Source organism: Arabidopsis lyrata, assembly GCF_000004255.2.
Source record: "Arabidopsis lyrata subsp. lyrata unplaced genomic scaffold ARALYscaffold_7, whole genome shotgun sequence".
Lineage (NCBI taxonomy): Eukaryota > Viridiplantae > Streptophyta > Magnoliopsida > Brassicales > Brassicaceae > Arabidopsis > Arabidopsis lyrata.
The window spans coordinates 3,627,407-3,653,410 of NW_003302549.1; the positions used below are offsets into that span (position 1 = coordinate 3,627,407).

The 26,004-nt window shown below is 35.5% G+C and overlaps 5 protein-coding genes and 1 non-coding gene across 7 annotated transcripts; all 6 read right to left on the reverse strand.

Annotated features, from left to right (window-relative positions):
* Positions 1–1,948: 1,948 nt before the first annotated feature.
* On the reverse strand, positions 1,949–3,140 carry LOC9305313 (ethylene-responsive transcription factor ERF043). Its single transcript, XM_002869196.2, has one exon. The coding sequence runs from the start codon at positions 2,829–2,831 to the stop codon at positions 2,145–2,147; it is 687 nt and encodes a 228-aa protein (XP_002869242.1). The 5' UTR covers positions 2,832–3,140; the 3' UTR covers positions 1,949–2,144.
* Positions 3,141–8,631: 5,491 nt separating this feature from the next.
* Positions 8,632–11,396, reverse strand: LOC9305314 (probable glycosyltransferase At5g25310). The gene is given in 6 exon segments (XM_021019347.1): positions 8,632–9,387; positions 9,486–9,834; positions 10,165–10,295; positions 10,395–10,961; positions 10,964–11,090; positions 11,171–11,396. Coding segments are annotated over 5 exon segments (1,782 nt in total). The 5' UTR covers positions 11,039–11,090; positions 11,171–11,396; the 3' UTR covers positions 8,632–8,727.
* Positions 11,397–12,143: 747 nt separating this feature from the next.
* Positions 12,144–15,109, reverse strand: LOC9305316 (VAN3-binding protein). The gene is made up of 8 exons (XM_002869199.2): positions 14,952–15,109; positions 14,579–14,877; positions 13,979–14,044; positions 13,199–13,565; positions 12,941–13,105; positions 12,811–12,860; positions 12,648–12,705; positions 12,144–12,545 (listed from the first exon to the last, which is right to left on the reverse strand). The coding sequence occupies exons 1-8, from the start codon at positions 15,004–15,006 to the stop codon at positions 12,328–12,330; spliced, it is 1,278 nt and encodes a 425-aa protein (XP_002869245.2). The 5' UTR covers positions 15,007–15,109; the 3' UTR covers positions 12,144–12,327.
* Positions 15,110–16,308: 1,199 nt separating this feature from the next.
* LOC9305317 (tocopherol cyclase, chloroplastic) lies at positions 16,309–19,307 on the reverse strand. Its single transcript, XM_021019223.1, has 10 exons — positions 18,981–19,307; positions 18,593–18,837; positions 18,355–18,434; positions 18,065–18,141; positions 17,785–17,954; positions 17,531–17,628; positions 17,296–17,403; positions 17,082–17,198; positions 16,840–16,989; positions 16,309–16,735 (listed from the first exon to the last, which is right to left on the reverse strand). Exons 1-10 carry the CDS (start codon positions 19,202–19,204, stop codon positions 16,556–16,558), a joined length of 1,449 nt encoding a protein of 482 aa, XP_020874882.1. The 5' UTR covers positions 19,205–19,307; the 3' UTR covers positions 16,309–16,555.
* Positions 19,308–19,928: 621 nt separating this feature from the next.
* Positions 19,929–20,010, reverse strand: TRNAS-CGA. Its single transcript has one exon. It is a non-coding gene; the product is annotated as a tRNA-Ser (tRNA).
* A 282-nt stretch (positions 20,011–20,292) lies between these two features.
* Positions 20,293–25,758, reverse strand: LOC9305318 (TOM1-like protein 2). Of its 2 annotated transcripts, none has more exons than XM_021017459.1 (10): positions 25,349–25,758; positions 24,724–24,802; positions 24,321–24,419; positions 24,113–24,226; positions 23,739–23,899; positions 23,202–23,283; positions 23,008–23,093; positions 22,211–22,408; positions 21,464–21,900; positions 20,293–21,311 (listed from the first exon to the last, which is right to left on the reverse strand). In XM_021017459.1, exons 1-10 carry the CDS (start codon positions 25,447–25,449, stop codon positions 20,650–20,652), a joined length of 2,019 nt encoding a protein of 672 aa, XP_020873118.1. In that variant the 5' UTR covers positions 25,450–25,758; the 3' UTR covers positions 20,293–20,649. The 2 variants fall into 2 exon arrangements, with proteins under 2 accessions (XP_020873118.1, XP_020873119.1); XM_021017460.1 differs by having other exon boundaries at positions 20,293–21,308; positions 25,349–25,688.
* Positions 25,759–26,004: the final 246 nt, after the last annotated feature.

The window sequence follows — 26,004 nt, forward strand, 5'->3', positions numbered from 1 at the left end:
ACGATCCGACTAATAGTAAGATAAAATCACTTTGAATGATCAAAAATAACAAATGTAATTGGATTCAACAGATTTATATTTATGGATCCGTTAAAGTCTTAGACGCACACTTAAAATGTTTAGTCTACTTAGACGGTAGATTTAAGGTCCTATCTTGATCAGTACTATCATCGGCCAATGATTCGTCCTTGCTTTCTTTTTAGAGGACAGAAAATGAAACAAAATAATAGTGAGATGTAGTTGTGAATAGGACAATGAGACTAGAGAGCGATAATTGAACCAATCAAAATATGACTTCACTTCTGTCCATATCTTCTTTTTCTTTTTGTTTTCCAAAGTGAATAAATTGCTTTTTTCCATGGATCGGAGACAAATTAAAAGCAGCGTTTATTGCCTTCCACACAGCAAAATATACACGTGGACGTTGCCTTTCACAATTTCATGGAACAATTAAAACAAAACGTAAAACGTCTCTTTCCTTTCAAATTCACTGTCAGCGTGATCAGCTTATACAGTTATTTCTCTAAACCATACGACACCAACTTATTATTAACCAAATATCTCTCTTAATAAAATAATTAGAGAGCATAGGCATGGATTAAAGAAAAACTAGGCGCGGATTAATTGGCAATTATTACATACTGGTTAACTACCTTTTGCAAAACAAGGATAATAAGTGTTGTCAAAAATCGTCAGAAACTTGTATGAAGATTAAAACAACCATGCTATAAATATATATCAACTGTCTTATATAAATTGTCTCAAAATCGCCACTTTGTGGTGATCACATAACTCTTGTTTAATATTTTACTTTATATCTATGAAATAAGATATCATTTAATTTTAGGTCATTGTGGATACATGTGTAAATATGTTAAGTATACGAAGTGTAGACTATAGAAGATTGAACATCGACTAAAAACAAATCTTGCTATGGTGAATCAGGATTCAGGCTGTCGAGGTTAAATTCCTTAGAATGTCAACCCCTCGAGGAAAGGAAGCTTATTGGATAGAGTTTAATGAATTAGTCTGTCAAGTGATTTCTTTAGAGTCATAAGAGCATGTGTAATAGGAGTCTTTCACCCAAGTCTCTCATGTAAAAAATATAAAAATAAAATAATAAAAAGTATTACTTAATGATGAAAACCTATTAAGAGTCTACCAAGCGAAAAACTTTGAGAGACTTTTTCTACTTTTACGAGAGACTCTCATCATTAAATAATACATTTTATTATCTTTTTTTTTTATTTTTTTATATGAGAGATTTGAGTGAGAGACTCTTATTGCACATGCTCTAAGATATTTAGTTAGTCAAGAAATAATATATGTTTTCTACTATTTGATTAAGATTAGCACTCTCAAAAAACAATTATTTCCATATTGTAGTGTTACACATTAGATATTTTCTAGTTGTATTTAACTATGCGCATAGTATTGTATCTTTATGTAGAAGCTTTAAATGATGCATCAATAATCAAGTACTTTTTATAAATTTATTTCTTCAGGCTAGTTAAATGTGAAATGGGTGAAATAAATGGTGTTTAAGCTGGGAGACCACATTCCTATATATTACTATTTTTTCAACAATTCACACATGCATACTTAACTGAATCTGAACCGGATAATAACATCAGTACAACGTACGTATGCTACATATTCTGGAGTATTGAGTCAAACTGTTAGACGATTAACGGAATGAAGAAAAGTTTGTTAGAGAGCAAAAGAAACAAACTGATTCTCATTAATCTTGCTTAGAAAAGGTTATATATATATTGAACTATTGAAGCCTCTTATATATTGAGAGGGTTCTGGTTCACAGAAAATAAACCGATATTGAATACACGGTTAACCTAAACCGATCTTAATCAATTATATACTCTAATACAGACCACATATCCTAGTTTCTCTAGATAGATTTCTAATGATCTCGCAAAAAGAAAGTGAAAAGATTTGGAAGGCTACAGTCATTATTTTATTTCGGCAAAAACCATAGAAATATACACAGACTTGGAGATTTGAACAAAAAGTGATGTAATTCCACAAAGAGAGAAATCTCACGCAAAGCAAAAAGAGAGAGATTAATCCCATCATCACCAAAAAATGGCCAAAGAAAAAGAGAAAAGATGGTGGATGGGTTCTTTTTCTCAGGGAAAATGTTTCCAAGATTCGAAAACTGATGAGTAATTCAACGAAGAATCATTGTTATACGTAAAAACTTCTTCTTCTTCCGTACCGCTTAACCACGGAGGCATGTACACCAAATCCTCCAACGATTCAAAAATCACGAACTCGTTCGACTCGTCTACACTCGTTCCTAGACTCGGTAACTTAACGATCGCGTCTAGATCATCGTCGGAGACTGTACTTTCCTCAATGCTCGTAACAGAGAACGAAGACGACGATGAGAACGACACCGTTTCGCTACTCTCTGACCTTTTATCCGACGTCGTCGTTTCGCTACTCTCTGACCTTTTGTTCGTTTCCCTCGTCTCAGTCTCTGAACGACACGGCGCCGTATCGAAGTCCATGAGAGCGGCTTTGGTCGCCGCAGCTCTGACGTCGCGAGGGCTGAGCGAAACGGGTCGGGGCAAAAAATCTGATAGCTCAGGGAAATTGAGAATGGCTGAAGTTCCTTTGATACTCATAGCCGCCACGTCGTGAGCACGCATCGCCATCTCCGCCGTCGGAAATGTCCCGAGCCAGATTCTCGATTTCTTCCGTGGTTCACGAATCTCCGATACCCATTTTCCCCAGCTCCTCATACGGACTCCACGATACACGGGCTGCTTACTATTTTCCTTCTTCTCCTTGTCGGAAGACGAATTCGCCATTGTTAATCAGAAAGGTTTTAGCTTTTTGTGATGCCGTCCAAGTGTTCGACAAAATGTCAGAGAGACTGAAATTTTCTTTTTAATGTGGATTTTAGATTTGGGTTGTTGTAAAAAGAAAGAATTTAAGGCAAAAAGGAGTGAGACATTTTATTTTATTTTGGGTGTAAGAGTTTTATAAAAAGATACTTCTTGTTTGTATCATTATTTAGTGGAAATATTTCGAGTCTGGTTTTGGAATGTTTCCAAACTCTCTTTCTCTCAATGATTTTTATCAAATGAATTTAAGATTTTAACTTGGATTATATACTCTCCAATACGTGGTAAAAACGAAGGGACCATAGGTTATATAGCTTACCTACGAGGTTGGTGTGTTAACTACGATTTTTGTTTAAAGTATCTTTTCGTTTTTTCACTTTCTAACGCGAAACACGAGATGATGTTTTTCTAATCTTTTGCTTTGTTTCTGATGTGACGACTTATACAAGTTCGTATAGATATTTATTTTTGCATTAAATTTAGTTTTTTTTTCTTCTTATTATCGACTCTCTCTGATCATCTTTAATATTTTCATTTGTGTAAGACATTGGAACGTGCGAGGACTGGAATCTACGGTAGAGTACATATAGTCACCAGTTCTGTTGGGTTTTTATTGAACTCACAAGTAGAAAGGATTTTGTTTTTAATATCTTGGTTATTACTCCAAAATGTATTTTTACAAGAAACATAAATGAATTGGTTAAGTCGGCAACCCTAGGAGTAGGACGTACTAACTTCTAGCTATCAAGTACGTACTTACTTATATGCATTGATTCTTGCCTTCTTTAACCGCTCAATTCGTTCCATAAAACCAATAGAGGAGATATACGATTTTCTTAAATCTTCATTAACATGTTTTTTTTATAAACTTCATTAACATTACCCTAAAACCTACACTGATCATTTATAATAACACGAACAATCGAAAGTGAACGAGTGTAGCTAAAATAGAAAATAGTATGTAAACTCAAATTAATATATATACATATACACGATGTTAGTATGTAAACTTGTTCTAATACACCTAGTTTCCTCTGTAGTCTCATTTTTTAGTGACTATGTAACTCAGGTTTATATATGCCGGCATAAGAAAGAAAGAAAGAAAGATCGAATTAAATACTTTGTGTCGGCTAGGACGGATGATTAATACTATAGTTTAATTCTGTTAATCAAAAATCACCCAAGCTGAGTTGGTCATGCAAAAAATAATTAATCATCATTGCAATGGATCTATTCAAAGATTATATTATGAAGAAGTCGTTTTCTATATTTCATTCGGTTGTAGGGTTCTAAAAGAGCCTTCATATTTAAAAAGTTGCTCCATTATTACATCATCAATAATGTCGACAATCTCAAATAGTGATAACGCGGACTTTTCAAGTTTTTTGTTTTTTTTTTTTAAGAGATTTGAATTTCATCTTTCTACATTTGCAGAACTGTTTACTTTTTTCAGAATGTAAGAAACTCGTAAGAACGGATAAAGGCTGAAGCCGTATTTATCCACGAATATGCACTGTAGCTTATCAAATCAAGAGAAAGTTCTGAAAAAGTTGTATGTACTATGAATCAATTAATATGCACGATTGCTTATATATCATGCACGTATATATGTTATGTGGCTATGAGGGATTCTCTTAGTTCTTAAATCTCTTATTAGCCGATACAGATCCAATCAATCTTTTTTTTTTGTGTGTGTATGTGGATGTGTTACGAACTTAATTACATCCAAAAATTATTTGTACTTTTGTTATTTTTTATAATAATTATTAAACGTCTCTTTGTTTATGCTACTAGATAATCTAGGTTTGGAAATCTTCGTAGAAAAATCGCTTGTAGCTAAAGAATATTATAAAATTTTAGAACCATTTTAATTTTAACAACAATAAGGTTAATTTTTTTACAGTTTTTAAAAATTTCAAGCTTAACAAGAGATTAATTCAAAACTTTATAGTTAAAACAATAATGGTAATGAGCAATACCCTTAATCTTCTAAACACTCTAAATAGCTAGAAGTGTTCAATCCAAATTTCTATTTATAAATTAGCAAATATATGTGATCTTCCTATCTTTTTAGTTCTTATGATATGATTCCGCAATTTGACAAAAAAGAAGAAGATATATAGATGATATATATGATTCTTCTAAAGACCAAAAAAAAAATATGAAAATATTGTATATCAAATGAAATCGTCGTAACACGGAATGACCACTTAGGCCATCTGTAGTGGCATAACTTGGGTCATGTTCTTCACATTATTAAAATTGAGAAATAATGAATAGTGGGCTTGGATCAGAGAGAATCGATCTTGCTCAAGATGTGTTTTAACCCTTGTTCTTCGGTGTACGTGGCACTTTTCTAGTGGTTCCGAATTTTAGCACACATGGGCTGTGGACAAATTCATCAATGCCTCCAAATGAGAAAACATTTGTTCTACCGAAAGAATCAAGTCAATATGTATTAGTCTCTAAATTAAAGAAAACAAAAATCTCTTAACATTCGTTTTTTTGTTACATATGCTTTCTGATTTTTTCTTTTCAAAATTGTACCCTCCAAATTTTTTATCTGTCCCCATAAGTACATGACAAGATCACTTGCGTAAAAAAAATTTCGTTGTGTATATTGTTTCTCTTCATCATATACCACTTTATTTATAGATTTATATATTATTAGTTATTACATGTGCATTCTGATATTTTTTTGTTGTAGAATTTTTTAAGTGATGGTCACACAAGAATTCGTGATAGACAAGCACATCACCAATTACGAGAGGATTTGATTGAGAATATATGGAATAATTTTGGATATTAAACTTTGTATTACTTAAATAAAATGTTTGTGTGCTTTAATTAAGTAAGAAGTTTGTTTGTTTTTATGTTTTTCATTTATATCTTTAATGTTTTTTGTTTCATAAAAATTTGGTCTTGTATTTTGAATTTAGTATAAGTTTTTTATGTTTTCAATTTAAATGTTATTTTTTAAAGTTTTTAAAATTGTAATATTTTTTTATTATTATATTATTAAATCTTATGATCTTACACATGTTCTCCCAATAACCAACTTATTAACAAAAGATCTAAACTCCTGATTTTATATTATTTTAATAATATTCTTACTCTAAGAACACCCAAAACAGTTCCCCCATTAAGGATGCCGTTATATATCTTTGTGCCTTACGCACAATTCTTTATATCTTCCTCTAGGACCTCCAGTTCCACAACTCCCACAATTTTTGTTTTCTTGATTTTCTATTTGTCGGCGTCAACCTTTTTTTTGTTCCTTCTCCACCCACTAATAGTTTATGAGCTGGAATCAGATATAAACAGCCCAAAATATTGAATGGATTTTAATGAATGCCACAATTAGTTCCGAATTAAAATACTACTATAGTACAAGTCTAAAGAGAGAGAGAGTGAAGAAGTCGACAAATGTTGAAGAAGAACAAAAATAAAGTCGTACGGAAAAAAGATAATCCAGCTGTCTAGCTAAGCTACACTGTTCGTGTTCTCGACAGCTTTGGACCCCTTTTTGACTACGGTTCACGAATCGCGTAAACACGTGTCCGAACCGTGACCAACCAAGGGCTCACGTGATTCAATTATTACACCCTGCCAACATATTATAAGGTATTATAAATATTAAGTATGTCTATTCGTAGTAAAAAGTACAATATTACTGACTGACTAGTCGACACAAGAAAATACAAAACCAGTAAGAATTTAAAAAAACTGTGACATGAGATGGAAGAAGTAGAACGGAGGAGAGGAAAGAGAATATGTCTCTTCAGACGAACGAGACCAAAATCTTCTTGAAACATGAAAAGCTATGTAAAGAAAGGGTGAAAAGCTATGTCTCAAATTATTGACCATTTACATGTTTATACACGCCCATTTTTCTACCGACTAGGTTAATTATTGTAGTAATCGGATAGAGAAAATATACTAGTGATTTCATAATATGTCTAAAAGATAAATTAGGGTCGTAATATGGCCATATGGGAGATAATTTTTCAGTCTTTTTTACCTTTTTTCCTAACTGATTTCACAGCTTGGTTGCTGATGTCAGTGTCACCATCTATGGTTTGGAATTTTGGATAACTTGTTCAATAACACATTATAAGAGATTTTTGAAATCAAAATTGGAATCTAAGAGAACAAATACACGCAAATATGTTCGACAGTTTTATACACCCACATATATAAGAGTTATATTCACAATTAGTGTTTAATCTGCTTTCGGTTTTAGGTATCATCATCTCTTTACCGTTTCAAGTTAATATTTTCATTTTGGCCGTGTGTGTTGTTGTATTTCTAGTTTAAATTCTCCTAGATTTTGCTGATAATCAGTTTTTTTTTTTTTTTTTTTTGTTGTTGTTGTTGTCTTCTTTTAAAGTTGGATTGTTTCTACGTGTTTTATTTCCTCGGGACAACTTGAAGAAGAAGAAAAATTCCCAATACAATTAACTATTTTTGAATGTAATAAACTATGTGAAATATGAAAACTGTATAAAAGATTTAGACTACTACTAAATACGGAAAAAGAAATTAATATTCCAAAATAGTAAATAACATTACTTATACATTAAATAGTATGAGAACTATATTAAACAAATTGTATGTCGTAAAGTTAACACTGATATTCAATTATTCAAAAGTTGAAAACTGAATTTAAAAGTAACTATATACTATGTTAAAACTAGATTAAATATGGCCCCAGAATTAGACAGTGTGGCCCCAGAAAATGAATGATAAAATGAGACCTCAAGCATGGGCTTTACTTTACCACCATGAGCCCTGCATATATACAGAATATAATTCTAACAGTAGAAAGCCATTGAGACGGTTTATCTTTGACGGTTCTTTCTGCTTACCTTTCCACCTAAGATTCAGGCCCAAAATTATTAATCAATTTTAAGAGCTACCTTGTCTTTTACCATTAGTTAAAGAGGATTTGAACAAAAAAGTTTTATATAAAAAAAAATCTTACATGATTACATTGTACGTATCTTGGTGATCATAAAATGAACCATAAAAAAGAATTAGAAAAAAAAATGTACACATATATATATTTATGATTATGTGGTCCTCTTTAGAAATAATTTGTGCAAGATGTGGTTACAAGCAATACTTATCTGGTCCAAAATAGGGTTCTGGCTTTAACGTAGGACACAATGTACACAAAAAGATATTCCATTTTCGATCAAAAAGAAAGAAAGAAAGAAATTCCATTAAAAACATGCATGACCAACCAAAGTAACTGCAGAGTCTGACACTCATACATATCTTTATAAGCCATTAAAAAATATGCCATCTTTATATTGTGTCCGACAAATTTTTGTTGTCGACTATCCACAAGTCAAATTATGTATGCGTTCTTTTAGAAAGATGAATCAAAATGGAAGATTCTTCATGCTCATTTCGCTGTTTTGGGTCCTAATGATCGATCCCTTTCAGCCGGCAACTTGAAGTTGATGATTATATGCTTGTTTGCCATTTACGATGAAAATCTTTTGAGGTTAATTCACACAAGCTAAGTGGAGCATAACAAAATTGATTCGGACCTGTTTGTTGTTGTGGGAACACGAAAAAAACGTTGTTGAAGTTAATGTGTCTAAGTTTCTTAATTTAAAGTATATACATTGTTGGAGATAATCTCAAGAGTAGATCAAAGCTCTCAAATATATCTAAGGAATCTGACAAATTATTGTAAAGTGATTGGCGTTTGTGTAAAGATTGCTCAAGTGGTTTATAGTGAATAACCTGCAACTAGAGAATTGCGAGTTTTGCAACCCGCCTTTTGCTATATTAATGAATGAATCTCTGTTAGTTACTTGCTCTACAGTCACAAACCTACTCTGTGGTTTTAGCTTTGAAAAACTCTATTGTACCAAATGGAGTGAAGTATCATATGAAATATATCGAATCTCTCGGGTTTAGAATGCCAAAGGAAATGCTTCTGCACCATCTTGACCCTCGTCTGCATCTCTCTATACCTTTCCTCAGTTATGGATACTAATATGTTCTTCAAATCAGGAATATCTTTTTCCAAGACAAATACCGCAAAAGCCTCCCAATTCAGAACTTCGAAGAAGGGAGGTACAAAGTTATCGGATATGATAACTGGGACACACTCATAGAACAATGCCTCCACGACCCGAGGGCTATTGACTTCGTGCCCTTTTGGGCAGATGCAAAACTTGCTGCTCTTCATGTACTCCATGTAACTCTTTTTTCCTTTAGATTTGGGTATCTCACTGAATATTTTCATGTCTGGATCTCTGTTTCCTCCCCAGTTTCGTAATAGGAGAGGTCTAAGGTAACCGTGCATTCCGCCTGCAAAGAAGGCAAGTATTTGCCTTTGTGAAACAGGTTTGCCTCCGAGAGCCCTAAGCGGTCTCCTAGGAACAAGAATAGTTGTCTCAGGAAGAGCTACATCTTTACCAAACACAAAACCTTCTGAAACATCAGAATTGCATAATGCTCTGATGCACTTGGCCATGTACTGCCTCGTCTCGGAAGGAGCCTGAAAGCAAGGATTACAAACGAAGAAGAAACGGATCAAATGGGTTGCACTGAGATCACTAAACAGTGACATAGTAAATGAAGTAGAAAAAAAAATACCCAGTCGTGGCAAGCAACCAAAAAATGATCTGATCCTCCAGTTTTATTCCAGAAATTATATTTCGAAGAAATCATGTCCAGGTAGTTTTTCAAGAACTGAATGAGATTCTGATCGCTGTGAGAACCTGGGACATACAGAGTTTCTTCCAACATTTTGGAGCTGAAAGGAAGATAAAATAGGTGAGCTTTACGTGGGTCTTTTGTGACAAATGTTCTGCTGGACTTGAGTTGTTTCATAAACCACCCCTCAGAAGCATATATTCCTTTCAGCACTGGCTTATGCAGTACGGGTCTTTTGCCTTCCCTATAGACATATACTTTGAGCTTTTTCTCCATTAGCTCATAGCTCCTGCAATTTTAAAAATATAGAATAAGAGATATGAAACTCAGTTAGACAAAACTCATAACAATTTGGCCAAAGCAAAAGCGCGTACAGAAATCATCACAACAGAAGAGTACAAAAATTTTAACAACTGAAAATGCTAAACAGAGATCATGGTCTATCTATTGACTATTGAAGTAAATTTTGAATAAGTAAAAGTGCATTTCTTGTGATCATGGTCTATCTCATCTAGAAGGATTCCATAATTAGTGATAACAGTTTCAGCTGGAAGAGCAGAACCAACGCTATGCCTAGATACATGAGAAAGCAAACGAAATGCATAAAAGCACTATAAACCTTTTGAACATGGACAGATTCCAATACAGAGGAGTATGCAGTAAAGGGTCGTTCTCTATCAGCGGTGGGTTCTCAATTTGAGTTCTTGCATATAACAGCTCTTGATCAACTGTGGAAGACCGTTTTAATTTCTGAAAAAAAAAACAAGAATACACAAATAATAAGCCACATAGGTGCAGTAGTATAAACAAGACCATTGCTTATCTAATCAGAGACTAAAAAACACATACCAGCGAGACATGAGAAGTGCGGCTTTGATGCAGTAAATTCATCATCTCAGTGATAGAAACCACCCCAGAATTCGAAACCTTCATAAACTTTTTCACCTCTGAGGAAAGATTATCAACAGAAGGATCAGTCTTGCTCTCCAGAATTTCCACTTTCCTAGTATTTTCAAAAGCAGTGTCAGCATCTTCTACTATTTTCTCGTAAGTCTCGTTGGTGCTGCTCCTTATTCCTGGAAGCAAATCAAGCGTTTCCTTATCTTTGACATCCTCAATGAAACTATCATGGGCTTGAACAGTGTCATTCTTATCAGAACCAATCACATGGTCTTCTTCTAATCCGGTGCTTTCCTCTTCATCTACCTCAATGGATCTCGAACTACTAAAATTCAATCTTTCAGGACCGGACAACGTCCTTACGGGTTCTGTGCTTACATCAATTGATGATGATACTGGAAACTTATCTTGAGAAGATAAAGAGAACATAGAACCACCATAATAACGGATGTTCACGAATTGGAAGGTTGAGATAAAAATGAAAACAAGACCAGCAAATCTTAACAATTTCATTGCTTCTTCTGACTCCTAAACTTAGCCACTGGGCTCTGGTGGGAAACGTATACTAAAAGTTGTTCCCACAAATTCAACATGTAGACTCACTCCATGGCACAAATGAATATCACCATCTTATTAACCACAAATCTGCAGGAGGATAGAATAAAAACAGAATTCAGACACACGAATTGGATGTTACAACTGAATTATACTGTAATGGATCTTACATCTGAGACATCAATTCGAAAGTAATCTTTTTTTTCTTTTCTCTTTAAACTCTTTGCTAGGACAAATCTTTGGTCGGAAAATTGGAAGCGACAAGAAGCAAACACGGAACTGAATCGAAACAAACTAAAAACGGAGCTAATTTTGGTAAAAGAAAAATCATTTCGGAAAGATGAAAAGAGAGATCTTGAAGACAGTGACCCATAAACTTGGAAGATACAACACTCAAGTAGAAGATAACTCAAATTTATTTGTCAAGCAATTCTATCCTCGAAATTGAACTCGACCAATTATTGCAGTATAGTGGAATGATAAATTACCGATAATTGTAGTAGCAAGAACTCGCATGAACCGGAGAGGATTATCAGAAGCTCGATCGTTTCCGAGAATTTCACCGGAAGGACGAAGAACATTTGACTGATAGAGGGAATTTTTTTTATTTCTATTTCTTATATCTTTCCTTTTAAAAAAATAAAAAATAAAAAGGACACTCAGAAATCCAGCTGTATATATCGATAAAGTGAGAAAGACGGAAACAAATGGCGTTAGACCAATGTAGAGTTCTATATCTTACTCTAAAATAGAGTAACTATGATCAATTGTGTAGATCGTAATTGTGTGATAATACGTCCTTAATTATACTTTTTACCTTAAATGGTATACTAAAGCTTTTTTTTTTATACTAAAGCTTTTTTAAAATCTTATTACCTAAATATCATATCTATTTTACTTTATAAAAATATCTAAATATTATATATATTTTTTTCTTTTCTATTTGGATAAAGCCACAAGCAATGCCTAGTCTAATCAAACAATTTTGAGGAAAAAAGTAGCAAATTCTAAACTAAAATTTCATGTTAGGATGGAGGATATATCATAGTTGGATTACCTACATATGATGATATCATGTTAAAATTCATAAACACATTCAACTAACAATTTGAGGAGAGATATATTGGTATATATTTTTAAATATATTTAAGATCTTATTATATATTGGCATTCTTAACAAATAACAAGTAACTTGATACACAAGAAAATATATAGATATCGAAATATTACACCAGACACAACCATTCATTCTTCAACACACGTGAAACCGACAATCTTCATTACATGATGTTCAAATGTGAAATAGTGTTTAACGTTGATCCAAACCCTAATGTTTCCAGTGAACACTAGAACCGATTTCAAGTGAGTTTAGCAGCTGCTGAATCCCCTCTATCCACATTTGCTTCTCTCTTTTGTTTCCACATTCGAATTCAATCACCCTTTCCACTGTCTTCACCCCAAAGTAGGCTCTTCGCTCGACCATTTTTTCTGCTCGTCCTCTATGTGCCCATTCGGGTATATCTCGGCAAACTCCATTGACAACGCCTGAAATCGAAAAAACCCCCAAGCCAATGTTGGTTTACAGAAGGTAGATGATTAAATTTGGTATTCACTAATCCGCTAGAAACTGGTATCATGTTAGCTTACATTTCTTCGTCTTTGTGAAAGTTCCACCTACATGTTTGCTCTTCATTTTAAGAACCACCTATTTCAAAATCAATAGCCTTAATTATGAGGACCATCAAATGTCTTTATATATATATATATATATCAATTTTTTATGAAAGTTGTTCCCAAAATAAAAACTTACTTGCCAATTTGAATTGATGTTAAAAGATACTTGCTTCCAATGAAGATCCCCTGTCACCAAATAATATCCGAATTTTAACTTTGATAGATTCATCGCATGATCAAAATGGTTTTCTTGGATCACAAGTTACCTTTGCGGGTGCGTTTGAGAAGCTCTTCTCCTCTAGAGACAAAAGTCATAGCTCCAAATACATTTCTCTCTTCCAATTCTACGTGCTCCTTTGTTGCATATAGCATTGCTTTGTTCTCGTTATTCCTTTCCATTCTTGACCTTAGAATCGCAGCTCCTCGCAACGCTAAATTCTCTCAACAAAACCTCAAAAATTATATATGGGGTTTTATTTGAGAAACTCCGCCGTAGAATATGCGAGATAACAAGACATTAGTACCTGTCGCAGCACTTGCCGTTAAAGCCATAACGTCTCCGTTAGTCTTGGCGTTAGTCGCGGAGCTAACAGCCGTGGCAATCTGGTTATAACCCGCCCCTATCTCTCCTGCTATCTCGATGCAATGTGAAGCGATAAGAGCAGCTGCAGACGCCACCGCAGCTGCAACGGTTGTTGATTCAACCGCATGCTCTGCAGCCGCAATAGCGTTAGATGCTGCGGTTGCGGCTACAACCGCGGCTACTCCTGCGACAGAGACCGCGGCGTGAATCTCAGCGTTGCGAGTTCGGGTCTCTTGTTTCTTCTTCTCCTTCTGATCCTTTAATCTTCTTCCCATTGTTCTTCCTCTTATCATGCTCTTGTACAAATGCTGCAGCATCATTGCATATAAATTTTTTCATTAATATTTGCTTATATGTTTGAATTCATGAAATTACATTTAGTAAGTTTAATCACTTGTCTAGTTGACACTTTTTCTCAGTCTCGAACTAAAAAAGTGAACCAAATCAGAATATCCGCTCATTGCACATACTCACTTTGTTACCTTTTTAATTATTTCAAAAAGAAAAGGAAATGGATTGAATTTACAATTGCATGAATCATCATGACAATTATAATGCCTTCTCTTTTCTCTCGGTTAATTTTTTTTAATCTAGCAAAAGTTCCAAAACCAACCCGCTTTTTTTATTCTTTACGTCGCTCCTTTTAACTCCTTTTAATAAAGATATGATTGATTTGAGAGACAAAGATAAACCGGAAAACCCGGTTTAATAGATCATTTACCTTCATTTCTCTGCCGGTTCTTGGAGTTATTGGAGGGCTGGTCTTATTTCCCATATGTGGCAGCAGCTGAAAAATGGATTCCGAATTGTAATATTTTTTCTTTTTCTTGTCAGCATTGTTAATGAAGTGTAAATTTAATATTCAAGTAATAAAAACTACAACAAAAGTTACGCTTTAGGTAAAATCGATTTAATTCTTTACTAACACTCAACAACAAGTCAACAACAACAAAAAAAAAAAAAGATAGACAAACCTCACATAAAAAGTTTTCATGCGCAAAGTTTAGTTACTTTTAACCAAAAACAATTAATAATAAACTTGTGCGGTCGTGTAATAAAAAAGAAGGGAAAATATGCTAATAGCAAAATTAATAATTTTAATTAAGTAGATAGCAATTTTGTTAAATTGCTATTAGCCAATACTAGATAAAATTTTTTTATGTTTTTACAGAATGTACATTTAAAAGTATGAAAACACTCCTTTTTCAACAAGATTTATACTAATGTTGCCATCTAGTAGAATTTTTCATAGCTAAAAAAAATTGTTCATAATTCCATACCAGCTGACAGGTTTAGAAATACGTAGGAAGAGGTGACTTACAAGGTCACGAGAAGAAGCCATGGAAGTAGAATCTTCTTCATCTTCTCTGTCTTCTTTGTTGGTGTTAACAATAGTAGATAGAAGAAAAGAGTTGGTGTCGGCAGTGGAATTGTTGAAGAAAGCTCTTGTGAGTTCGACGGCGGAAATGCTCCATGATCTCCCCAAAAACTCCATCGTCTCCGTTGGCGTCTCCGGTGGTAACGCCGTCTTCACTTCACGTGCCACCGCCGCTGGACCTTCTTCGTCTATGTTCTCTAGTTTTTTCCATGAATTATCTCTTCCCGTATGGCACATCATTACTGACAAAATCACACATCCACTATTAATTTGACCGATTACGCAATTAATTAAGGGGAAAGAAAAAAGAACTTACGTTGATCTAAAGTAGTAGGATTTTGTGTGAAGAGGGTTTTGTGCAAACTTGTCATTGTTGATAGAGATTTGATTGGAGAAGAATCACTATGTGACTTTGGCTATATATGAAAATTGATTCCCTCTTTTTATTTATTTTCTTACATTTCTACGGAAAGTAAATTACTTTTTTTATTTATTCAACTATTACATAAAGAAACATTATAAAATACAGTTTGGACAAGTTTTTCTTTAATAAAGGTTTTATTTTACAAAATGCTAAAAACCTTTTTTTAGGTTTAGAAGATAATTCATGATCCATTGGAATTCACTCGTATAAAATGATCAACTCTATTAAGACCATTCACTTAACTCATGTATTAATAAGTTTAGAAAACATATACTCCAACATAAAATCTCATATTCTCATTTCACACTTCAACATGACAAAAAATAAAATAGAGATAGAAGCTCACAAGTAGACAAAAAATAATAAGTTAACTACTATTTACTTTGCTTTTTCTTTGTTTTCTTTCGACTGCCTCAAATGGGTTTCGCGGGTTTAAAAATGAATAAAACAAAATGATGGGTTTGCCATTTGGGTTCTAATTATTGCCTAAATTGAAGCTTTGTTGGGGAAAAAAATATTCGGTTGCTTTAAGTTCATATATAGATCTTAACTTTTTATTAGGAAAACAAAATTACCAAAATAAATTTATATTTTGGTAATGAGATAATGTTAATATCATATACTGTATGTGAGTGTAACGGAAAGAAGGGTTTATTAATGCGAGGAAGAAGAATAAAAGTAAGTTTGTGGGAGCCAGAGAGTGCATTTGTGATGATGCTAAGACAAAAGTGAGCCGATATTAAGGAACTTCTTCTTTTCTCCTTTTTGCCTCCCACTCATTTTTATACATACAATATCTAACTAGTCGAACTTATATCATTACCCATCCATTATAAATCGTGGTTTCTACCTAGGAACAATGAGTGGAGAAACCAAAAACAAAGATATATAAATATAATCCAGTTGAGGAAAAATGATGAATAAGAGATGGAGAAAGGACATAAAAATGCTCTTCATACATTTCATGAATCGTTCTCAGATTATCTTTCTATATCTTTCTCCGGCTTAAGCGGGCTCTTTGGAATTTTACTTTTGGTTATCAACAATTTAACTAAAAATTTTTTTTTTTTTTTTTTTTTCGTCTGAAGATTTCATTAATAGAATGCGGTTGAGTTATACATATCCGACAAGGATCGAAATCCTTTTGCAAACTAGGCCGGCGGGTACATAGAAACCTACAGAGACTAAGGCCGAAAAAGGCGAACTAACAGAAAACCTTAGGAAATAGATTACATGGAAAACAACTAAAGGGAAAAAACTAAAGACTCTAGAGCAAACATACATACTGCAAAAAAAATTCTGATACAATTTGAAGTGTTTGAACTTATGCGGCCCAAGGCTTTATTGAACTAGACTTTACATTGGCCCGTATAATTTACCACAAGGACCGAACGAACTAAATCATACAGATTAGTGAAGCTAGCAATGACATAACTCGGGATTCTTCATGCATAACATGGCTCTCTCTCTATCAACAAACAAAACACTCATCAATGTTACAAACCCGGTGGCTTGAAGAAAGGGACCAAACCTAAGGTGCTTTCAAGATCCAATGGGACCTGAAGAGCCCGTTTGAGTAGCTCGGGGGTGTTGCTCGTATCTCCTTTCCATGTCCCAAACCACGGTCCTCCTCCTATCTCCACCGCTGCCATTGAGCTCTTTGTCTCTAGTATCACCTGTATCATCATTAACCATAACCAATGTTTATAATCTTCTTTAACTGCCTTTGGACTAGCTAAGACTTTAACTACAGTGAATTGCCTCGCATTTGCATGCATACCTTTCCTTTACTTCCATCATATAGCCGTTCCCATATCCGCAACTTCAATTCACCGTAACAACTATCTCTGCAAGCCGTTGCTAGCCCAACTTCTGTGGTAGGAGCACGCAGAGGTGTACCCGCTTCATTTGTTCTTGCCTCTAGTTCCACCTGCCACAAGACATTCATCGGGTGTCGGAATCTAGCCATAAGGTAACGATGATGACAAAACTGAATGAATCTGAGAAAGAAAACAAATTTACCATATGGGTTTCGTTCTCTGCAGTTATATACCAATAACCCCAGGGAGACATTTCCCATCTAACAACACCATTCCACGGAACAAACTCGGACAATTTTCCATCATAGTGTACACAAACCTGCACATTTACAAGGGCCCAGAGATTTTGTAAACTATCTGCCTTCTAACATTGTATATTCACTGTCATTGCTTAAGAAGATCTTCTTAGTTCATACCAGTGCAGCATTTTCATAGGTCTCAGTCAATCCAGGCAACTGCCTCAACCCGCCACCTGCAGTTAAAGCAACTTCTCCACTTGCCCCTTCAAAGACATTACACTGGACCTGTAAAGAGACATTGACAAATAAAGCTATCAAACAAGTGTACTACATGTTGGTGGTGTATACTCAGGTCCGACTAGTGCCTAAAGTCTGCAACAAGAAAATGTAGCAAAAGGATGAACTTTTTTACCCAAAACCATTTTCTTGGGAAGCCTCCACCCCAATTCTTCTCTGAATAAGAAGGTGCATCCCGAAACTCAAACCTTTCACCGCCCCATTCTATCCACCCTGCAAATTCAAGAGATAAATTAAAGAACTAAAATAGCAGTTTCTGCTGATAAAAAGAGGAAAATTAAGTAAGTGGATGATTTCTTTCTTAATTTTCTGCAGTACTAGGCAAGTAGACATAACACTCTTTTTTACTCAATCAAGCAAAGCTCACACCTGTAGAAAGGCCTCCTGCCATGCATATCTGCCAATGAGGCTCAAATACAGGAAAAGCTGCAGGCCAGCCTGCAGTAGACTTCTGTTTGGCCCCAACATCACCCCAACCGTAAACAGGACGAGTACTATACTCCCAACGAGCAGACTTCACAGTTTCCGCATAGTCAGTCCTGCCAAAACAAGTCAAGTCAGATTTAAACACAGAAATTTTCAATAAAATACTCAGTATCCAATACTTATATATAATGAATTGTTGCTGTGCATAGAATCAGATAATTACCGGCCATCATCGCAAATGTGACCTTGATGCCAAAATGGGGTAGCTTGGAACCCTTCTGACACTCTTCTGTTAAATTCCTACAATCAAACGCTATACACATCAACATTGAAGAGAAAAGTAAGAGTAACAAAAACTTGAGATCTCCTACCAGTAGAAGTAGAAGACTATTATGCCTATGCTTATTGAAGTATGAGTATTTAGTAAGGGGCCGGATATAACCGGAAAGATATTTAACACAGAACAGAGTAACCAACGAGGGAGGAGTGCAAACAGCCATTTTTTCTATCTACCTCTGGTGGAACCTCCTTGTTTGGAGAGTTGGCGCCTGGCACAGCACTAAAAGTATTCCCCAAAACTAGCTCATGTCGATCTATGCATGAGTAAAGAGTTTAGGTGAGGAATCTTTAAAAGTCATAAAAACTAATTCATGTAGAGAAAGCAGCAGAACCAAACTATTGCAGATTTAGAGGTGAACAGATTTGACTTGCTATTGTCATAAAACAGCACTTTGAGGGATCAAGGAGTTACCTCCCCAGAAGTTGTGAGACTCTTGCGTGTATTGGCATAAATATTTATCATTAGCGCCAAGAATCTGAGCTCCGACACCAGTGAATCTAGGTCCATGAAGAGCCACTTCCAATGGTGACAATCTCTGGCGAAATGCAGGATTCTCCACAGAATACATAAAGCAAAAACTCTCCCTCTTGTCTGGAATTGAAACCCTGAAATACCATCCCTCGAAGAACTTCCTAGCTGTTCCATCGAAATGGTATCTGTATTAACCATGAAACAAAACTCTCTGATGAACAGCTCTAAAATGCAGTTTTCAAAAATCTCAAAACACAAAATTGGAGCTATTTAATAAACAAAAAAAAAAAAAAAGATAAGAGAAATAGAATGGAACGGATCAATTTACCCACTGTGAGGAGTCCGGAGCTCACGATTGGGAGGCGTCGGGACGTAAACAGGTTTCACGGAGATCTTGTCAGTGTCAGAGGCCGGAGTGGAGATCGACGCCGAAACCCTAGAAATGGAGCGGGGAACTAGTTTAGTCGATCGGAGTGAGCGAGTGACAGGGCGAGAGAGCTCAAAGGAAGAGAAATTAGGGTTCATGGAAACAATCAAGCTCCGTATCTCCATAATAGAAGATATGATTCAGAATGAGAAGAATGTGAAACTCTGTGAGTGAACAAGGCGGAGAAGAAGAAGAAGAAAATGAAGAGAACGTGTGGCGGTAACTAGTGACGTGGCAAACCCCAAACGAAACGTATAGTGTTATTATTTTGTGTTAAATAACAATTTCTCGTGTCTGCTGCCGACTTGTTTATTACTCCATCTGTTTCGTTTTAGTTGTCGTTTAAGGTTTTTGCACATAAATTAAGAAAAATATTAAATTTTCTGTTTTACCTTTTATTAATATATTTTATAAAAAATTTCATTGGCCAAAACATTAAAACAGTAGGGATAAAACTGAAATTTTTACCAAACATTTGCATTGAAAACCTAAAACGACAACTATTATGAAACAAAATTTAAATCCTAAAACGACAACTAAATTGAAACGGAGGGAGTAATTTCCTTCTTCCTTTGGGAATCTCAACATAAAACTTTTTTTCAGTAATTTTATTAGAGAAAATGTTTAGGTTTGTGTGAATAGCTTCAAAATAAAACACTACTGAATCTCTACTATTTTAATTGATGATTGTGGCAAAAAGAAAGTAGTGAATCTCTACAATTTTTTATTTTTAATTGTAACATAGATTTTTTTCCCTATGTTTAAATGTATTTTGAGATTTTTTCCTTCTAAAATATTTAAAAATTCTGAAGAGACGCTGAGATGAATCGATTGTAAAAAAAAAAGAATCGTCAACAGCAGGATTCGAACCTGCGCGGGCAAAGCCCAATTGATTTCGAGTCAATCTCCTTAACCACTCGGACATGCTGACATTTCTTTGTTACTCATCCTCTTATATCATCTCATATACGTGAACCACTCCAATGACACAAATTCAACTGTGTCGTTTTATGATTTGTCTTTCTCAATTTTTCGTAATCCTTTCCATATAAGTTTTTTACTTTTATTGTTGACAAATATCTAGTTCCCTCTCTTCATTCAGAGTAAGGTTATACAGTGCAAGCTTAGTTTTGACATTTTGACAAAGATATAAGAGTTTCGTTCATATACAAAGAACATAAAATATCCTTTTGTAACTCCTAAGAACCATAACTCTCCAATTGATATCAAACTTTATTGCCAATGGTCATATACCAAATAAAAGGTCTGAAAACACAAATGAGATTAAAAGGTCCTAAAATAGAATCTCGAGACAAACCCCAACTCGCTGAGTTCTCAACAAAAGATTTTCCAGTTTTCTTTTCTCTACAAGAAATATACAAATCCATTACCGGTCATATAACCAACGGTAAATTATAAGGAATAACATAACATATATGTATATCTATGTATCTCCCAAGAGGGTAATAAAATCAATGATGAAAAAAGCTTAACGAAGAGAAGAAAGAGAGTTAGCTGAGAAAGACATAGGAGATGAATACTGATAAATGATGGATGGATGCAGGATTTTTCACATGGTTCCAGCTCTTCCGGAAGTCGGTTTTGTAGGCTTGAATTTGGAGATGTCCACAAGATCCCCAAATAGCTTGTCCTCTGGTTTATTCTTAGGTTTCATTGGAGGCAGATAAGATGTGCTAGATGATGATGATGGTACCTGATGTGATGTCTGGTCTCTCATGGATAAACCGTACATTTGCTGGTCCAGATATGGGCTGCTTCCTTGTTGCTGTTGATTATAGCCATATCCGTATCCTCCCATCTGGTTTCCATACGCCTGTTGCTGTTGCTGTTGCTGTTGGGCATAGTACTGAGCCATCATCATCTGCTGCTGCTGTTGTTGCTGAGGTGGATAGCCTGACCCAATAACCTGATTTGGTTGGTTTGGCATGTACATACCGTTTTGTGGCATTTGATGATATGGACTGTTGTTGTTAACTGCTTGACCTGTTTGGGGCATTTGAGCATATGGACTGTTGTTGTTGACTGGTGGCCCGGTTTGGGGAATTTGAGGATATGGATTGTTGTTGTTTACTGGTTGAACATGTGTGAAGGGGGTCTGTGTTGGATGCATTCCAGGAGAAAACGGACTTCCTGACTCCGCAGAGGGACTGAAGTCTTGGAGCTGAGCTTCCCATGGGGGAGGTGGAAATGCCATACTGTCTTGGGCACCTTCTTCCCATCACGAGATTACCATAAAAACAGAACAATTAATGATAAGACATGAGACAAACTTGAAGCTGATTCTTCTGAATCCAAAAGAATGATTTGTGGAGGTTTGTGATTTAAACTGAAAAACAAAAACTGGGAACGTCCATATATATTACCATAAGATGGCTGGTGTGGTTGCTGTGCAGGCTGACTGCTCCAGGGAGAAGAGACTCCTTGCCCGTATGATGGCTGCTCAAACTGCGAATAACCCATTTGAGGCGCAGATCCATTGGATTGTTGTAAGCCAGCTTCTCCAGCTTGACTATTTGGTTGTTGGTGCCCTTGAGGATTCAAAGGAATACTCTGGGCTGGATTGCCAGTTGGTGCAGTCGCAGGACTTGGATTATTAGTATTGTCTGAGAACATATCGATAAGGGCAAGCGCATTTTGATCTGATGCAACCGGACTTGCTGGCTGAGGAGGTCCAACAGGAACAAGGGCAAGATCATCGCCACTAAGGAGGTCTATTTTGGAATTGGCTGAACCATTAGTTACAGGTGGTGCAGGGAGGGCCAACTGATTTAGAACCCCGTTACCAGAACTTGATGTAGCTCTGTGAAAACGTTGGACATAGTATAAATCAATAGCTATGGAATAAGACAAAAAAAACTTTTACCAGGTCACTTGGCCCGAAACCCCAGTTCTTACTTGGTAAGTTAAGAGACAAATCAATACCGTTTATATTAAAGTAATTATAAAGTTACTCCCAAATTCAAAAGTAACTTGTCGTTTTCACATCCTAGATTGTAATAATTTTGACGAGTACGCCATATATCGGGCTCAAGCTTGCAGCTAAGATTGGTAACCCATATCCAAAATAGGTGATTTTATCCAACATTCTTGGGTGCATAACTGTCACGTACCCGTTCGCCTGATTACTGCTGTCCCCGGTATCAATAAGTGGACCATCAACATCAACAAGGGATTTTCCTGTCTCGGACTTGGGCTTCTCGATCTGAGCAGAAGTTCCAGGTAATCCAGAAGCGATTGCTTCATAATTGGTTAAGACACGCTGCAAGTCATCATTCAAAGCCAGACCTTGACATAACAAAGACTCGTCCCTGAAAAACAAAGTTGCGAGGTAAAAAGAGTACAAAGAAACATAAGGTCTGAAGCATAATAGCAATTCTCATCGTTTGGATTATTCCACGTGATACTATTTGAAACGTAAAGTATGTAGCAGCATTGACTCAGACAAGTACAGATTTCAGATAATTCTTAATGAAGTTCTCTCCCCCACCCTCTTACATAATAAACCAAAACCCACACAAAACATGAATACTACCTCAATCTCTCTATGCTGTCAATATAATACACAGAGCCTAACCAGCTATAACCCATGGTTACAAAAGTTAAATAGAAGAATAAACTATGGTTACTTTATTTACTTAAGTAGATCTGGAGTATTTGGGCCACTAAACACACACCATCTGTGCCTCTTCAAAGATTAATTGAATTACCATGGAAGTTCACACACATTATATTGTTTGGTGTTATACACCCATGTATAAAAAAACAATTATTCCCTGCTGAATCGGTACTATGTATTAGAAGATGAGAATATAAAAAGAGATCTTATCGCACTCCAAGCAATATAACTTATATGGGACATGAAAGAGTTATCCAAATGAAACCGAAGAGGAAAATGAAGAGCTCTTACGAAGTCGAGTTGACGAGGTGTACCACTCTTTGTTTGTATGTACGACACTGCTCCACCAGATCGACCATCACCTCTTGTTTGAGATCCTGAATAAATCCAAAAAAGAGAAGAATGATCATTATTTAGTATGTTTTGGACTATAGCCAACACTTGCAAACATGTAGTGAAAACACTCTGCATCTAAATCGTGTTACCTCCTTGTTTCCGGGCTCTAATGCACTCAGCATTTCTGCAAGCACATCCATGATACCTTTTGCATTTTGAATCTCCGACAAACTGAAAAAGAATTTGACATACAGCAGAATAAAATTTTGAGAAGCAATAAATTCTGAGCAACAACGGCATACATTTACGTCCTGAATAAAGCAAGCAAACAGACACAGTTAAAACTAGCAGACCCTAGCGAACATTCGTATTAAGTTTTACAAGAAAAAAATTGAAACACCATTACTACAAATGCGTGCATTGAGCAAATACTAAAAGGCTGTTGCTTAATTGTAATTATTTTCTTGATTCTAATCACCTCTTTACTTCGATTCATCCTATAATAGGCTTCCAAATAGGGTTCCTTTCCGCTATTACATTTCAACTGAACAAAAAGTAGCTAAACGTATCTTAAAAAAATTTGTCAGATAACGCAAGGACATTGAAGTTTTTCCAACAATATATTCTATGCTTTTGTTAAAAATTTATGAACTTAAAACTTCAGCGTTGCAACTGAAGATATCTACCTTAGGGTTGGAAATTCTGGCTCTGCTGAAGGTTCAGACACATCATTACCAGGTCCAGTGTTACGAAGATTTGGAGGGTAAGACGTCAAAGGCTGTGTTTGTGGAGGTGTGAACACAGGAGCTGATCTCTCTGATCTCTGAGGGAAAACAGCCCCAGCACGCTGAAAGGGACATGAGTCAGCACTGGTGGTTAGGTAAGAGTAGTGGAAGATTTCTAACAGAACTCACAAAAGGATCTAAGAAGAATTCATTATGAGACATAATAAAACTTCAGTATGAGACATCTGGACACCCAGAATCAGAAACAATACTCTACTGAAGGAAAAAAATGAAACCCAAAAAAGTATATCAAACGACAATTTATGTAGACATACCAACAATTCCTGGTATCCTGCATAGTATTGTGGATATCTTGCCCTAGGGCCACCAAAGGCCTCTTGCCATGTATCGATAAGGACCAGAATCTTCTCTTTGACATGGAAGTCCGGCTATATGTATCAGACCAATTTGGATTAGATAGGCAGAGCGAGAGAAAGAGAGAGTTAATTATTCCCAACAAGACCAATTTGGAAGAAACCTTACCTTCTTCTTAACTATCCGGACCATCTCATGAATAACACCTTTCTCAGCCACATGCATATGAACCATGTCACCACAGTTCTTCACTATTGTCTCAAGGAGCTAGAACATAACAAATGCATGGTGAGTGAATATACTATCATTGCAAAACAAAAGAGAAAGATGAAATTAAGTGAAAACAATGTATCAGGATATCATTCTTGTTAGGAAACTTGTAAGTCATATAATCTGCTCATTTTAAGTTCCAATGGTAAAGAGACGGCTGTCAACAGCATTGGAAATTGAAGCTAGATGCGTAACTAAACAAACAAGCTATCTAAATGTACAGTTACAGAAACAACAGTGGTTATTTCAGTGAAGTAACCATAAAGGAAAATTAAAAGGATAGAGTTATCTAGGAGCTCACAGTTAAGGCAAGAAGTTGAGCTTTTGGATTCCTGCTACCAATCCGTTTTTTAATGCCTTTCACAACATCTTTTGCTTGCCTGCAAAACAGTAACCGGTTTGAGACATCACATAGGATTGGTCCAATTAGTAGTATAAACACTGAAATATCCTTCTCCGAAGCACAAAGCATATAAAGGAAATCACTTCCCAGCCTTTACAATAAAGCCCTATGAAAGATGACTAACTTTTGTTCCACAACTACTGCAGCAACTCTAATCAGCTGCTAAACCCAAAGAAGCATAAACAGAAACAAAAACACTAGAGCCCTAATAAAAATTATCTGTTTTTCTTGAACCTAGGCCAAAATTGAGCAGACAGTAGGCCACAAGTATTCCAATTGGTCCTAGGAAACATGGAAATATCCAACTCCGGTAAAAAAAAAAAAAAAAAAAAAACACGCAATTTGATTTCAATCTTAGTGTTAGCTCTCCCACTGAACCAAAAGAACAAGCACAAATCCAAATCCGAATAGAGAGTTTCAATAGTTTTCAGGAGACTAATCGGGAAGTATAGAAAACAAAAGGAAGACAGAGAGAGAAGGAGAGAATAAAATCTAAAATCGGATGAAGTAGAGGGCAACATACGCTGGATCGCTATTGAGCATATCACAGATCTCGAGATTCATAGCCCAATCAGGTCCGATCAGCATCTCGCTCGTCGCTCTCTCCACCATAGCGTTCACCATCTTTGCTTTGACCCCCAAACCGAAAAAATTAACCTCCGATAGAAAGAGAGAGACAAATAAGCTTTAATCAGGCGAAGAAGAATTAAGCAGCCGTAAGATCACGCAAAGAGATTACTCCGGCGAAGAATCTCTCGCTCAGGAATTCACGCCCTTCTCTCTCTCTCTCTCTCTCTCTCTCTCTCTCTAGTAGAAATCTTTTTTTTTTTTTCCTATTATTAATTCTGTATGTTATTTTTTTTTGTTTTTAAATATATATTCCTCCTGTTCTTCAGATGATCAGATCATTTTTATTTTCCACGAAATAAGCAAAAAAGGAAAAACGAAAAACAAATAGTCGAATATCTTTTGGAAAAAGGTCCACTAAAGGATTGCCACGTGTTCATCTAGTTGTGTTTGGATAGTTACACCAATTCAGGTCATTGCTTTTCATCGGGCCGTTGGTTTGACCCACCAATAAATCCGACGGTCATCGTTTCATTAACGGTAAATGTTAGTTATCTCTTTTTCTTTCTTTTGCTTTTTTTTTTTTGTGCTAAATAATGTGATTTTTATTAG

Bases quoted from the DNA above. Each gene is read 5' to 3' on its own strand.
- LOC9305318 (XM_021017459.1), bottom strand. From the start codon at position 25,449: ATGGTGAACGCTATGGTGGAGAGAGCGACGAGCGAGATGCTGATCGGA. The intron at 23,284-23,738 runs GTAGATATCTTC...ATTCTTTTTCAG, and splicing joins CCAGAATTTCCAACCCTAAG to TTTGTCGGAGATTCAAAATG. The intron at 21,312-21,463 runs GTAATATATATG...CGTGATGGGAAG, and splicing joins ACCACACCAGCCATCTTATG to AAGGTGCCCAAGACAGTATG.
- LOC9305317 (XM_021019223.1), bottom strand. From the start codon at position 19,204: ATGGAGATACGGAGCTTGATTGTTTCCATGAACCCTAATTTCTCTTCC. The intron at 18,838-18,980 runs GTAAATTGATCC...TGGTTAATACAG, and splicing joins CTCCGGACTCCTCACAGTGG to ATACCATTTCGATGGAACAG. The intron at 16,990-17,081 runs GTAAATTTGTTT...GTCTTGTGGCAG, and splicing joins CAGAGAACGAAACCCATATG to GTGGAACTAGAGGCAAGAAC.
- LOC9305316 (XM_002869199.2), bottom strand. From the start codon at position 15,006: ATGACAAGTTTGCACAAAACCCTCTTCACACAAAATCCTACTACTTTA. The intron at 14,878-14,951 runs GTAAGTTCTTTT...TGATTTTGTCAG, and splicing joins TCCTACTACTTTAGATCAAC to TAATGATGTGCCATACGGGA. The intron at 13,106-13,198 runs GTACTAATGTCT...GAGAGAATTTAG, and splicing joins AACGGCAAGTGCTGCGACAG to CGTTGCGAGGAGCTGCGATT.
- LOC9305313 (XM_002869196.2), bottom strand. From the start codon at position 2,831: ATGGCGAATTCGTCTTCCGACAAGGAGAAGAAGGAAAATAGTAAGCAG.